The 15,952-nt window shown below is 43.9% G+C and overlaps 1 protein-coding gene across 1 annotated transcript; it reads left to right on the forward strand.

Annotated features, from left to right (window-relative positions):
* The first annotated feature begins 11,530 nt into the window (after nucleotides 1–11,530).
* On the forward strand, nucleotides 11,531–14,721 carry klf9 (Kruppel like factor 9). Its single transcript, XM_083644928.1, has 2 exons — nucleotides 11,531–12,320; nucleotides 14,131–14,721. The coding sequence occupies exons 1-2, from the start codon at nucleotides 11,942–11,944 to the stop codon at nucleotides 14,409–14,411; spliced, it is 660 nt and encodes a 219-aa protein (XP_083501054.1). The 5' UTR covers nucleotides 11,531–11,941; the 3' UTR covers nucleotides 14,412–14,721.
* Nucleotides 14,722–15,952: the final 1,231 nt, after the last annotated feature.

Here is a 15,952-nt window from a genome sequence, read left to right on the forward strand (position 1 = left end):
ACATATCATCACCATGCTAGTCAAAGAAAGTATACTGTAACTTTTAGCTCTATTATATGATAGAAACTGTCAGTCAGAGAGAGCGAGAGAAAGAGAGAGAATAAAGGAAGTTGAAAAAATAAAATGGCATGGCCACCTCGTAATGTCCAAGAATGGCGGTCAGTATTGTCACACAACAAACTTAGCATTCGTTAGATTTTCCTCTCCTCATATAATCCAGCTCTACCCTGTAAGACCCAAGCATTAGTAATAAAGAGAAAAAAGTTATTTTGGTTGCGTAATGTGGAAATCAGTGAGTGTTTGGAACCATCAGAAAGGATCTGCCTTCTTGGTTGCACTGATGATAATTATCAACTTTGTTTGCACACCTTCATTTACTCCAGGTTCTCAGAGTATCGTGAGAAGAATCACTCGACTACGCTGGTATTCTTGCTTCGTCACTTTTATGTGGAAACAGACCTTGTTGGTATATTTCCGTTGGTATATTTCCACATAAAAGTGAAGAAGCAAGAATACCAGTGTGAATGAGTGATTATTTTCATGCACTGATAATTATAATATGGCAATGATTTGTCCCCGACACAAATACACCTTTCAAATAAATGCAATGTTTTTGCTTTGGTCTTGTGGAAGTAATCACAAAATTATATTTGAATTTTGTCCATTACTTATAGCATCATTGATTAGCCCCCATAATGTCTAACACTTTAAAAGGGCTTCACGCTCACCATGAACTAAAATTAGCCATGCTATCCACAAAACTGTCACTTTTAACTGTTTGAATATTATTCATGTTTTGGCAGATGGTAATCAAGTGTCCTCTATGTGTAGTGACTGGAACAGTCAGCCCGGGAAAAACCATCCTGATAACGTGATCTCATGTTCTGTTTACGTGTCAGTCTGGACTCCAATCCGTCCACATCAATTTCAGTGGGTGGTAATACTTGCCTTGACAGACATCTCCTTCAGCCAATCGGCATCGCCAAATCCACTCGGAAGAACCGCGAAAAACATCTTTTCTGCCGAGAAACTCCGCTGGTGCATTTACTCTTGTTTTTGTTTAATTGTTGTTATTGAGTCTATTTCTGCAATAACTGCACTTATGGCTGTGTTTACTCTACTAGCGTTAACATTACCGCTCCTTCCTTCAGGAGCCGCCATTCTGTTTTGCCAGCAGGCAGAATCCCTGATTGGCCGGTTACATTGTCAACTACGAGGCAGGTCCCTGATTGGCCCGTGCACTTTGTAATTTCTGGAAATCGCTGGAGGCGGGCTGGAGGCCAGACTGATCCGCAGAACGAAACAGAATAGGAGGTCATGTGATCAGGCTATGGAACAGTAGATGCTAGAGCTTTAATTAGCCATGTGAAAAGAGCAAGAAACAATGATCAGAAAGTGACTAGCGTCCACTGTTTTACTTGGCATGTTTGTGGCAGAGCGTGGAGGCTAGGCATCAATCTGTGTATCAGGAAAGTGAAACGAAGGCAGTCAAATCACTGAGGGCCAATACGTCACAAAAGAAAGAAGATGGGAGTTTTGTAAATGTAAAAGCGCGAGCGCACACCCACCCACCCACACACGCACACACAGAGAACCCTACAAGGCTGTATGGTCAGTGAAATCTTAACTATTGCTAGGAGAAGAACTTTAGTCCCAACTCCCAACGTTATTCTAGTCAGCTTTAACAAGTGCAATTGCAAAAGTAGTGACAAGAGGGCGCTATGAGCCTGTTTCAGAAATACAGTAATGCCTGAACCACCTTTGCCTGCACGCAACACCAAAAATCATTCCACTATAGGTACTAACTGAAGGAACAGTGGTTCTCTTCTAGCCCAGCCCTCCATGTTTTTGGCACGTTTTAACACGAGCCTACAACCAACAGATCCGTCCTTCATCTATTCCATAACTGTCGTTCATTTGCTTTTCTCCGTTATTTTTGTAATTTCATTCGAAGTCAGGCAGCCACTGCAAAAAGGAGACTTTTCTAATGCAGACCTGTCTGACCACGAAGTCCATTACAAACCATGTACATTTCAAGAGTTAAGAAGGGAATGGCAAATATCTTCAGTTCCAAAAGAAAGAGCTCCTCTACTTTTAAACTTGAAAGTGTGCTGCTGTCAGCTATATGCATTCTTCAGTCAGATAATGAAAGGCATGCATTTTAAGTGACATGGAGGGATTTTTTCTTTCTTCAAAAAAAATGAAAGCCAGATCAGTGTTTTAAAATTCTCTTTTATTTATTCATGACTCTGATGGAGAAGGTGTAGGAGTAATAGGAAGCCCTTCTATGATAGCTTTGTAAAGATAAGATAGGTGAAATTAATAGAACAGGTTCTTAAACAGATTTTTTTTTTATGTTTGTGTTTTATATTTCATCAATATTACAATCCAATCTAATCATATTGCATTTATTTTGAGACTGATTCTATTTATTGACATATTTTCTTGCTCATTATTAATAATTAAATGCCTGTTTGAATTACTAAATGAATATTTATATCTTCTCAGTGCTATTTTTGTCTAATTTTAAGTATTTTCTAATTAAGCTTTTAAATTGAATAAAAGATGATGATCTACAAGCACTAAATACGGATGTATTATATTATTTATTAAATATATTATAGAATTGTCTGATATGCTGTAACATTTCAATCATATTTCAAGTATTTAATAATTTCTATTGTATGTTTTATCAAGCAGCTGTCATGAGAATTTTCTAATGTAAAGTTGACATGGCAATACACAGCTGCTGGCATTACCAAACATAGGGTGCCTTTTGGGCAAGGGTGGACTACATGGGGACTGCATTGATTCAAAATCTGTGACACTTTTCCATCTTTGTTTTCTCCCCAATCACAGAACCCAAATATCAGTGATTATTTTCAATGTATGGCTGTGGCTTACACTCACTGACCTGTGTTGTTCTCTTTAAACAGATATGTTGTGCAGAGTGGGGCGTTGTTGTAGTTGGTAGACTGTGTCATCCCTTACAAGGGCATTTATTTGCATCCGCATGCATGGCACACCACAAACTGTACAAAAAGATCGCATTGGGGAAAGCAATGGTTGCGTGACTGAGGAAACATTTTGCACAAAACACTGAGTGGCCAAGGATGCAGATAAAAAGACAGCAGGGTGGGTGATGCTAGTGCAGTTACTCTGTGTGCGCATCGCTTTATTTGAATGATTTGCCTTATCCCCGCTCACAGCCACTGAGAAGAGGCGGGAACAGGAGGATGTTGCCTCTCGATGCTGGTCGGGGATCCGTTTTCCCATTTTCTTCACAAAGCTTTAGGTTATGTTTTGGAGAGGAAAAGTTGAACCCAAGTCAGTGCTCAGGGACAACTTCACCCCCAGAGTGATGCAAGGTATCATGTTCAAAGAAAGAAAGACCAAAAAGGAAGGCTTCTGATATAATCACTGTGCTTTATGAATTTAACCCAGAATCTCCTGGGATCTTGGGGAAATCTTTTTTTTGTGTTTTCTTGCGTTCAGGAAACGTGATCGAGTACGATAGAATGTCTCCACACAACTCAACAGACACCTTGTTCACACACACACAGTAGTGACAGTCCAAACTCCAGAGGACACACACACATACACACACACACATCCCTGCTGAACCAAACCAAACCTTACCAAACCAAATGGAATGGAGCTGAGCTGGACTCTGTGCTGTGGCAGATGTAGAGACAGACAACCAGGTGAGGGAGTACAGCTCAACTCACCTTCATGTTGTATCATGGCTCAGGCAGTAGAGGGCAGTACAGCTCAACTCACCTTCATGTTGCACCATGGCTCAGTCAGTAGAGGGCAGTACAGCTCAACGCACCTTAGAGCCCTGCATGGGCCTCAAATCTAGGCCCTAGCCCGACCCGGGCCCTACATGTTTGGGCCCGAGCCCCATGTGAGCCCTACGGCTTGTCAGAATTGCAGGCCCGAGCCTGGCCCCGGCCCTACACCACCTCCCTCTCAGCCTTATGTGTTTGACTGCATTAAAACACTGAACACGACAATATGTCAGTTCAAACATTAAAAAACAAAACAAAATAAAAAACAGGCAGGCCAGGCCCCGGCCCCGGCCCCGGCCCCGGCCCCGGCCCCGGCCCCGGCCCCGGCCCCGGCCCCGGCCCCGGCCCCGGCCCCGGCCCCGGCCCTAGCTAGTGATGTGAAAATCGGCCCTAGCCCACCCCTAGGGTCGGGCCGGGCCTCAGGGCCCCCTCGGAGTCGCGCCATAATACAGGGCTCTAACACACCTTCATGTTGCATCATGGTTCAGTCAGTAGAGGGCAGTACAGCTCAACGCACCTTCATGTTGCATCATGGCTCAGTCAGTAGTGTGAAAACAGATGACTGTGTGGACACAGAGGTGTAGGTTTTTGAATAGGAAATTAAAATATAGCAATGATATTGAAGGTCTTTTATCTCCTTTTTTATTTCCTTAATCCTTATAGTGAGTAATAAAACAATATAGTCTACATGTCCATGGCACTTATGAACTCATGTGTGCATGATTCTCTAAATGTTTTTGTGTATCTTCACCATGGCTGTAGTGCAAGCTATTGCTAGTTCAAATTGAAGGGATGTGGGGTGTGTGTGTGGATTTGTGTGAGGATGTGTGTGTGCATAACTGGGTGTGTGTACACTGTGTCTACCCTGACATGTAGATGACAATAGCCTAACAGAGAGGTGTGCCAATGCAACGCAATCCAACAAAATCCCAATGTACAGTATTTTTTCAATATTTTCCTATACTGTAGTTTACAGTTTTGTGTAATCATGAGCATATGATTATAATCAAGAGATTTACCCCCCCCCACACACACACACACACACACACACACACTCACACTCATGACCTGTCAGTGAGTACTTGTTAGCTAAAGACAAGTCCACGTAAATGTTTTTTTTTCTTTTGTTTTTCTGCAATAATTGCTGATGTCTTGCTTTTACAACTGACAGGGACTCACCCTCCATACTGGTCTCACTTTATTTAAGTACTGGTCTCACCTTAAATGCATGCAGTTCTTCCACCAAGAGTGTACAGAGATGACCTTCTGTAAAGATGACCAAGAGAAAGATAGAGAGACCTTCTGTAAAGATGACAGAGAGAGAGAGAGAGAGAGAGAGAGAGAGAGAGAGAATGTGAAATCACAGTAGTGAGTATTTGGATGCAAATACAAATCTGTATTCTTCAATGTGAATAGGATCATGTCTGGCATGCATTGTTAAATAAACAAATTAAATAGATTTGGTATAAAGTGTCTCTCCTGTTTTCACCTCACCTGGCACTGCTGCCACTGTCTGCAACAAAATTATGACAAATGACTGATAGGCCTATATAGTGATAGCCTAGGCTACTTGTGAATGGGAGAGGTGAAAGCATGTCAAGTTAAAAAGCATGTGTGAGTTTTAGCACTGACAGACAGACAGACAGACAGAGAAACGTAATTGTTGTGTGACATAAATAACACAGGTAGGCACAGAGAGAGAGAGGGGCTGTAGTCACGGATCAAGAAGCAACACTAGGAGCAGCATGTCTTGGTGTGATCTACAAATTGGGGGCATATATAAGTAGGTTGTTGTGGAGCTCATAAAACATCAAAGGGGCACACAGTGTGTAAACCGTGGAATAGCCTAATGAGGCGCAGCACACGAGCTGCTCTGCAGTTGTCGCAGGGCGTCAGCCTCCCTCCCCTGCTGTGCCGAGGCTGCTGCTGAGCAACGGGACAGGTGTCACTTGGTGAACTCTGTTGTGTTCTTAAATCATTGTCAACTGTCTCTGGTGGCTTATTGCTTCAATGATTGGACCTCGTTGACAGAGAAGGCCGCTGGACTGGGATTTCCAGTCCCCTACCCTGTGCGGGGTGGAGGTGTCCAGTAGTGTTGGACCAAGGCCTCGAGACCAACACCACATTTTGATGGTCTCTGTCTCGTCTTGGACTCACCCTCCCTCGGTCTTGGTCTTGACTCGGTCTCGGACAAGCCAGACTCTGGATTTTCTTTCAAGACCTGCAGTCGAGACCACAAGGCCCATTCTGAGCCAGGAAAAACCCTGTTTTCCATTGTGTGAAATTATTTCTACTGCAGACCAACAGGTTTACATTTCAAATAAATGTTTGTTTCAACATAACCACTATAGACTAATGCTTCTGTTAATTAGCAGCATACTCCCACATACAGATCATATATACAGCCAGGTTATTATAATTTACCAATCAGTGGCTGCCGTTTGGGGAGTCATAATTTTGCAACAGTAAGGTGTTTTTACACTTCATTCTGCCCACTGTGTTGAGCCTTTCTGAAGGTCACTGATATGGAATTGTAGTATTTCAGATCATGGGATTGCCTTCTGTCACTGAGTATATACTGTACAGCCATTTGTATTTGACTAAAATTCCTAAATAATGATTTATTTCATTGTTAGCAGAGCAATGGTGTAAAGGGTAAGCCATCATGATCTCATCATGGTCTTGAAAATGGTCTCTCATTGGTCTGGTCTTGGTCTTGGTCTCACCCCCCCTCAGTCTTGGTCTTGACTCGGTCTCGCCAACCCCCAACCCGCACCACCTCGGTCTTGGTCTTGACTCAGTCCCAGTTTATGTGGTCTCGACTCCAACACTAGTGTCCAGTCCTCTACCCTGTGCGGGGTGGGTGTGTTGAGATAGCCTGGGTAAACCCATCCCCCACGTGACCTGCTCTCAGACCTGTTCTCAGTCACTATGTGACTGGGAACTGAGAGAGCAGGTCACGTGGGGGCTGGGTTTACCTAGGCTAGTGTTGAGTCCCCTACGCTGTGCGAGGTGGGGGTGTCCAGTCCTCTAACGTGTGCGAGGTGGGAGTGTCCAGTCCTCTAACCTGTGCAGGGTGGGAGTGTCCAGTCCCCTACCCTGTGCAGGGTGGGGGTGTCCAGTCCCCTACCCTGTGCAGGGTGGGGGTGTCCAGTCCCCTACCCTGTGTGGGGTGGGGGTGTCCAGTCCCCTACGCTGTGCGAGGTGGGAGTGTCCAGTCCTCAACGGTCCTGTGCGGGGTGGGAGTGTCCAGTCCAGTCCCCTACCCTGTGCGGAGTGGGGGTGTCCAGTCCCCTATCCTGTGCAGGGTGGGGGTGTCCACTACCCTGTGCGGGGTGGGAGTGTCCAGTCCACTACCCTGTGCGGGGTGGGGGAGGGTCCAGTCCACTACCCTGTGCGGGGTGGGAGTGTCCAGTCCACTACCCTGTGCGGGGTGGGGGAGGGTCCAGTCCATATATAACTCACCTACTTGGGAGTGGGTCAGCAGTGGTGCATCAGTTTACACCGGTTCACACTCAGTGCACGGAAGGGAAGGGAACATTCTGTACTCCGGTTACACACGTGCACTCTCTCTCTCTCTCTCTCTCTCTCTCTCTCTCTCACACACACACACACACACACACACACACACACACACACACAAACCCTCTCTGCAGTCAAAAACAAACCTCATATCTGATAGGCCAGTGATTGTGTCAGACTCAGACAGATGAGGTTTGCATCTGGGTCATGTTGCTGTTAGCTATATGTTAGGCTATATGTCAACAGCCCCGTGACCCAGATATATGCACCGCGGGGTAGGCTACAGCAGCAGCCACAGGACGGAGAAACACCTCCTCCCCTCTTCTGGGGAAATGTTTACTTTCAGTGAAGAAAGGGGGCGGTGTCAGGCTGTGATTTGTTTCTTGGAAACTTGGAGGAGGTGAATGGGTGGAGGCGGAGTTATCACATTGGACGGGATAGGACTCGCTGCAACCAGAAATCAATAATGCTCAATATTCCTATAGGGTCTGTGCTGCTCAATATAGTTTATAGCAGCCTTGTAGGCTGCTTTGTGTTGTTATTACTGTGGTATAACATTCATGTAGCTAGTAGTATTCTTATAGCATACTGTAGGTTACAGTAGGATAGTATTATATTTGTAAAAGAGGCCTGGCCTACCTATTTATAAGATCACTGTAGTTCTTTTTTGGATTTTAAAATATCTTCTATAGGCCTAGCCTATGTACAGTAGGAATATGATTCTATTTTGAAAATGTAACAATGTGAATACATCTGTTTCCCACAGTTTAATTTGTGCAATGCAGAAGATAGCCTAAATGTTGAAGATATTTTTGCAGCTGTTCAGAGGGGGGATGAAACTCTTCTGTCTGCATTGTGACTTTTCCACTCCTTATTCCATCAAATGGATCAGGTAGCCTACTTTAGCCCATCATCATGATATAGGCCAGTGGTAGCCTGGGTAAACCCATCCCCCACGTGACCTGCTCTCAGACCTGTTCTCAGTCACTAGTGACTGGGAACTGAGAGAGCAGGTCACGTGGGGGCTGGGTTTACCTAGGCTAGGCCAGTGGTGCCCAACCAATCGATCGTGGTCTACTGGTCGACCGCAGACTGACCCCAGGTCGATCGCGTCAAAAATCGATTATAAAAAAAATAAAAAATTATAATCAAATAAAATATAATGGAAGTACATGCAGTTGTTTATTTTAATTATGGATCATAATACAATGCAATTCCAAATGCACTTTTATTTTAAAAGTAGCCACACAGTGAGAAAAAAATAAAGTGAGAAAAAATAAATCATGTATTGGGGAAAAAAAGTGATGCATCGATTTAAGATGCATCGAGATGCATCGATAATCGTAATCGAATTGAATCGTAGCCCTCTGAATCGTAATCGAATCGAATCGTGAGGCCAGTGAAGATTCACAGCCCTAATGTCAAGTGGTTGTGGGACAACGAGAAAGTGTTGTGAGGTTAGTTACTGCAGGCTGGAAACGATGTGTGTGCGTTAGCGATGTTGAAACTGGACTGGTAGATCTCGGGAGGCTGGCTACTTGAAAAGTAGATCTTTGGTCAAAAAAGGTTGGGCACCCCTGATATAGGCTATCCTTGAGGGGAACATACTTTACTTTTGGGCTATAATGTGCTATAAAAGCGTTTTGGGGATAGCCTGTTAATTTAGGTGGGCCCATTTCCTTGGCTGGACCATATTATTCTCATATAAACAGCTGAAGGGAAGAGTGCATGTAAGGATGACTATGGAGCATATGCCAAGTGGCACGATGGAACATTGCACAATATACTCCCCCAAACCGAGCAGGATTTTCTAGGAACTCTGTCCCTGAATGAACCGCCCACAGCATTGGGTGCATGGGGAGTTCTTTTTTGTGTCTTTTGTTTTTCTTCTTGGTTTTTCACTGAGGGTCCTGTTACACTTCCAAGCCTGTTGGCTGCACATTCTATCCTCTACTCTAGTGTACATAGGCTATTAAATGTCCTATTGACTCTCCACTCACAAGGTTATAAAATAAGAAAAATATTGCATTGATCAAAGCAGACCCATGAATGCAATGCACATTTAACCTGACGCTGCCAAATGGTTTTGTTGTGTGATCTGATCTAATGATCTTGTGCGAATCAAGCTGACTTGCGAGGTTAACGTTATTGAGTTTGCAACAGAGAAGACCAGACAGCTGCATGTTGTATTCAGAGTTGATGCAATTTACCTTACTGACAAGATATAAACCTTATTACTGTATGCACTGTGTCATATTACTCTGGTCGTGTCCCTGAGGAGGTCAAGTGTAATGTTGAGGACAATGGCATATATATATAGGATACACTGTGCTAGTTTAGGATTAGGCCATGGTTGTGAAATTGCAGGGGGGTTGGGGGACGAAGTGAGACATTCCTCCAGCTAAAGTGTTATGAGCTGCAGGGTCTGGGTTGGCTACATCTAAGAAAACAAGGCAGTAAAACATATCTCCTTTCATGTCAGAGATTTATGTATTGATGTGTCAGTCATTCTAATGCTAACCCCTGGTTGGGTGCCATGATAGGAGGATGTTGGAATTGACACTGTCAGGTAGGCCTATATTAGTGGGCAACCTGCAGCAGGCTACTATCCCCCATCATCATCATAAAGAAAAACTATAGGCTAGTAAATCCGACAATAAATTTGAGATGGATACTTTAAAAAAATACACCAAAACTAGGCTACGTCTATAAAGTGAACCATTGGAAATAATAGCCTACAGTGTACAAAGAAGAAAGGGGGGAAATGTATGGACGGTATATTAACTTCTTGTAAAATTATGCCTCAAGTCCAAAACAGCATGTAGCCTATATAAACAATTAAGATTTTAACATGGCAATAATTAAGTCTATTGCTATTGGCCCATCATCAACAGGCAGCTTGTAGTCTGAAGATCGCCTTTTGACCTTAACTGTATAGCGCCAGTCGTTTTGCAGTAGGCGGGACATACAGCAACACTAGTATGCCGCCCATTGGCTACTGAAGAGTGACAAAAGTTCAGCTATACAGTCAGCGAGTTCAGCTCATGGTTCAGCTGCAGCCAACATCTCCACGCCCACATTAACTCAAACACGCAAATAATGTAGGATTTAGGGGACAGGGCGGCTGTAGGCATGTTTTGTTGTTGTTGTTGTTTGTTATTATTATTATCATTTATTATTTGCAACTCTGGTGTGTTCCCACGTTTCAGATACATCAGCATCATTACAGTTGTATTTCTCTGTCTTTCTTTATCTTTATCTTTCACACACACACACACACACACACACACACACACACACACACACACACACACACACACACACACACACACACACACACACACACACACACACACACACACACACACACACACAGGCACAGCCCCATAGTAAAGGATATGATACTTTACAAATCTAGAAACAAAACTAAAGGGTCCATGTAAAAGTCTTATAGTGGAACAATGGAAACACTTTGACGTTTGTTTTGTCTTTGTAGTGTGCTCCGAGTCTGACCCTTTCCTTCCCTGCAGCGTGTTGTGATGTGATGCTGCATTCAAGTGCTGCAGCTGCTGATACCATCCTGTTAGACCATGAAGGAAATACTCAATGCATCTTATTTTGTAACAGATTTTCTACACCTAGCCTACCTACCTACCTACCTATACGGAATGATGTTGACACAATATTATTATTATTATTATTCGTATTCTTATTCTTATTCTTATTAGATCAATGGGATACATACGTATTTCTTCCCACAGACACACAGCATGGAGGGACAGGGGCCATTGGTCCCGAATACTCTGGTGTGGATTTATTTTATCGTTTATTTATTTTTATTATCAGGCCTAGATGTGACTTCCAATAGGCCTACACCTTTGGCGATTTTGTTTGATCTTTGCTCTACGTTTAATAGTAAAATCCATTATGTAAAAACCCACGAGATTAAATTTCCTAATTGACGCCCATAATCCACAGGGGCAGGATTGGAACTATCTGGCAGCAATTGAAGGCAACACGAGGCCTGTCATCCTTCCAACTACCTACGATTGGCCAGCTCACCTGTCAGTCACATCTATGAATGGGCAATTCCAAAAACCGAGTCACGTTTCCCCCCCAGCCAATTACAGTGCTGTTTTATTATGACACCGTGGGATTCCGCGAAATTGTTTCTTGGAGTTGAGAGAAGCGCTTCACACAGTACAGGGCAAGTTGACGCATGTGAGAGCGCACACAAAGAGCAGAATAGCCTATACGGGGACACAACAGCTGAATCGACTGACGATTTGCTTCATTGATCTGTTCTAATATCAGGGAGGCTGTAGTGTAGTAGTTTGATTCAGAGAGAGAAGGAGGCGATTCAAACTGCTATCTTTCCTGAGGGGGGATTATTTAGCATAATACGCCCTGTAGCCCTCAATAAGAAAACGCACCATTTGCGGAATGGTCACATTGAAGACGACACGTGTGGCCGCCGGTTAACCACATGTTTCCTGGGAAGAGAGTGTAGTGTGATTACTGTGTTGTCGGGGTAGGCTATTAGCCCATTGTATTGATTTGAGAAGATTTGTTTTGTTGTTGTTGCCTTTTTCCATTCCGGGTACGCGGGACAGGGATCTATCTGCTCTATGATGTCGGAGGTAGATTTCTCTGCAGAGTGTCTCTCCAGTAGCCGACCTCCGGGACCGACAGAGGACACGCCGAAAGAGAACCAGGAGAACAGGACTCTATTGATGGTGGCAATGATTTTGTTGGACTTAAAGAAATGCAGTCCTAACGCAGATGTCAGATGTCTCAGTGGAACCGATGCCGCCACGCAGGACAAGGCGGAGCGGCAAACCTGCCGGTTGAGCACCGGGGACAGACCGAGACCGAGGCTGTTCCGGGATAAAAAGGCGGCGACGAGGCAGGAGTCTCCCGAGAAGAGGCACTGCTGTCCTTTCAGCGGCTGTGGGAAGACGTACGGCAAGTCGTCCCACCTCAAGGCCCACCTCAGGGTCCATACCGGTGAGTGGTTCGGGTGACACGCCTACAAGCAGCATCATATCATCTCTGTTGATGGAAGCGATACAGCTCTGCGTCACTTCCATCATAATTCAGTCGTGTGTGTTCCGATCACAGTAAGGACATTGGCCATAAAACCACTATTTGGGTTATATTTGGGTTAGCATGAACACACTATCTTACTTACGAAAATGAATTCACTGGCTAGGCTATTGCAATTATTAGGGCATAGCCCATATATAATAATTGTAATGGTGTTTAATTTATAACCGAAAGGTCATTGACTATAGCCAATCATAAAGCAGGATAAATGTCACTACAGAAACCAATCACTTTTTGAGAATGACAGAGACACACACATGGGAATATGATTCTGCGTTGGAGGGTGTGTAGGAGTTCATGTCCTTTGGAATATGACAACAGTGAGCGAGAGATCACATGTTTAAGCATAACAGAATATGGGAATGGTCGTCCTAGTATGGATTTGCTCAGTCGGAGGCGTGACCGACAGCAGGTCAGAGAGAGGAGGAGGAGGGGGGGGGGGGGGGTCTGTTGATGCTGTTGACACACAGACTGATCTGGGAACACTGTGTGCCGCCGCCCACATTGTGGCGCATGGTAAATAGCTCAGATGTGATAAGGCCTCCATCTGTTAGGCCTACAGTAGGATACGGTGTTCCCAGATGCATCGCAAGAGAGGCATTTGAATGTATTGCAGCCTGCAGGCCAGTTTAGCAGATTTATTTATTTGTGTATTTTAATTACAGGGATCCTGGTTCGAGGTTACAGAGTAACAAATGTGAACCTGATCATACTAGTTTATGATTCACATGATGCACATGCGGGTCACTGCGACACTGTTGTCCCCAGTGCCCACATGTTCTTGTCCGGAGATAACCCTCCCTGCACCACTATTTCCTCATACGTCATCCCCTTCCACTCCCCTCGCGGCGGGTTGTAAACAAGAGCAGACATGTGGTTAGGGGAAGCACGTGGAGGCGGGGGAGCTCGAGGTGGGTGTAACCCTTATATAGCTTTTTATACATGAGGCCCGTGTGAGCTTTATCATGTTTCTCAATCGGAATGCTTTGTCATCGTTCCTAGAACATACAAGCAGTTCTGTTTCGTAAAAGTTTGATTTGCCACACAGACAAAAACAACCTTGTTTGATGAAGCTTGTACTCTGTACTTAAACTCCTCCCCATACCATACTTGCTTAGCTGTGGGTGTTTGTGTGTTTTTCTATACTTGAGAGGGTCAGATTGGAAGAATCCTCCAAAGTGAGGACATTTTGCCATTCCTCACTTTTCCAAATTTAGGATTGGGTTTAGACAGATTTAAGGTTAGGATTAGGTTTAGGTAGTACAGGTTAAGTGGCAGGGATGAATGTTCTATGGTCTATTTGGAAATGGCTGGTGGGGCTGGTGGGGCTGGTCCAGTGATTCTCAACCTTTTTCAGATCAAGGACCACTCATTTACTCCACATTAGAGCTACAGACCTCCATCTGATATGTATTTTGTCTCTTGAGCCCAAATCTGACAATATTTTTTATCATTCAATCAATGTGATTTTGCCAGAATTCCATGACTATCTTTATTGCAGGCAGAGAGATAACAGTGAAAACTATGATCAAAATAGTTGTTAACTTCCTGTAAATGTCCTTGCTGTAAACCCCCTGGGGATCCCCTGGAACCACCTCAAGGACCGCTGGTGGTCCCCGGACCCCACGTTGAGAACCACTGGGCTAGTCAATGGGAAGAAGTCCTCACAACAAGTAGTCATACAAACCTGTGTGTGTTTCCGTTTCCTCAGGCGAGCGTCCGTTCGAGTGCACCTGGCCAGACTGCAGCAAGAAGTTCTCGCGCTCGGACGAGCTGACGCGTCACTACCGCACACACACGGGCGAGAAGCGCTTCACCTGCCCGCTGTGTGACAAGTGCTTCATGAGGAGCGACCACCTGACCAAGCACGCCCGACGCCACGCCGCCTTCCACCCCAGCATGCTGCAGGGCGCCGGGGTCGCCAAGAGACGTCGCTGCTCCCTGTCCCTCTCGTCGTCCGAGTCCGGAGACCAAAGCCCTGCCGGGGTGTGAGACATAGGCCTACACACCCACATGCACACATTTTACATAGATACATGCTTATAGGTAGGGGTGGGAATCGCAGAGTAACTCACAATACGGTGAGTCAATACGCTGTATCACGATACAGCGATAATCGATACATTGCAGGAAGTTTCATGTACGATATATCACGATATCTGTGTAACTGAAGAGGGAAAAATACCCCTAAAAACAAAAGGCAGGAATTATGTAGGCCTATTTATTCACAGAATTGACATGAAACAATGTAAAGTACAACATAGTGCATAGTGCCTCTTTTAACACACATTGACTGCAACTTGTCCACGACTCCAAGTGTGAAGTTAAAATGTTTAAAGTAAGGATACAAAATAATGCCTCACTAAAATTATTTCAATATATATATATATATATATATATATATTGTCCCACCCACTCCTACTTTTAGGTATACTCACACCCAGATGTGGTGTGTGCCCTTATACAAACGCCATACAGTCAGAGTGCTGTAATGAACCAGCCAGTCCTCTATGCTACGGACAAACAAATCTTTTCTATACATGCAACGCTCTGCAGTTGCTTGACAGCAACCGACCTTATTGGTTGAGGTAGTGAATGGGTATTTAAGGTTATTAAAGGTATTTCAGTTTTAGTTGATTTGTCTTTTTGGTTTATTTTACTTCATGTTGTATGAATTATTTTCTGGGAAATCTCTATAATCACAGTAGTATTCATTTATGTACTTATATGGTCTTTGATAAACACTAGAAATAAAGTCCTATGTTTGCATGACTGTTTGCAGGAGAAGGACAATATGTTGACAATTTGGTGATTTGTGACTCAAATTGTCAACAAAACAAACCTATGACTAAGATATGTAGGCTATAGGCTTACTTGACTAAGACGTTTTGGACACAGTCCTTTAGCAAATATTATACATAATATGCACACATACTGTATATGCGCACGCGCACGCGCGCACACACACACACACACACACACACACACACACACACACAGTTCTTTTACAGTTACTCTTCACTGCAGGACAAGGTGAATGTATAGAAGTATTATCATGTAAATAGATGAAACAAACTACCTTTCAGATGGATGATATAATATTCTCAGTATAGTTAAATGCTTAATTAGAGACTAATAATAAAGCAGTGTTCTAATACTGTAGGCTATAGAAGAGAGCTTGGGTATTTCATTTCATATCTTTGGCTGTGTTCTTAGTAAATCAGGTCTACTGTGGGCTTGTAGTCTAGACAGTGTGTTTACTCTCTTGAAAATGAAATGATATCACATCTATAAACCTTTTTTAATGATTGCACCAAACAACCTTACCATCATTTGACAAGACCACAACCTCATGGGAATTTTTCCACATCATACATTTCAAGAGGGAATTTCTAACTGTTGCTTTTGCAGACTTGAATTCTCTTCATTGTGCTCGTGCAAAGCTTTAAAAAGGTAGAGCAGGAGACTCCCTTGTTCACTTGCAGCTGAAACACACAACGTTTCATGTTCAGTCTAAGTGTTTCACCTGTAAG

Source organism: Poromitra crassiceps, assembly GCF_964638095.1.
Source record: "Poromitra crassiceps genome assembly, chromosome: 10".
NCBI classification, from domain to species: Eukaryota; Metazoa; Chordata; class Actinopteri; order Beryciformes; family Melamphaidae; genus Poromitra; species Poromitra crassiceps.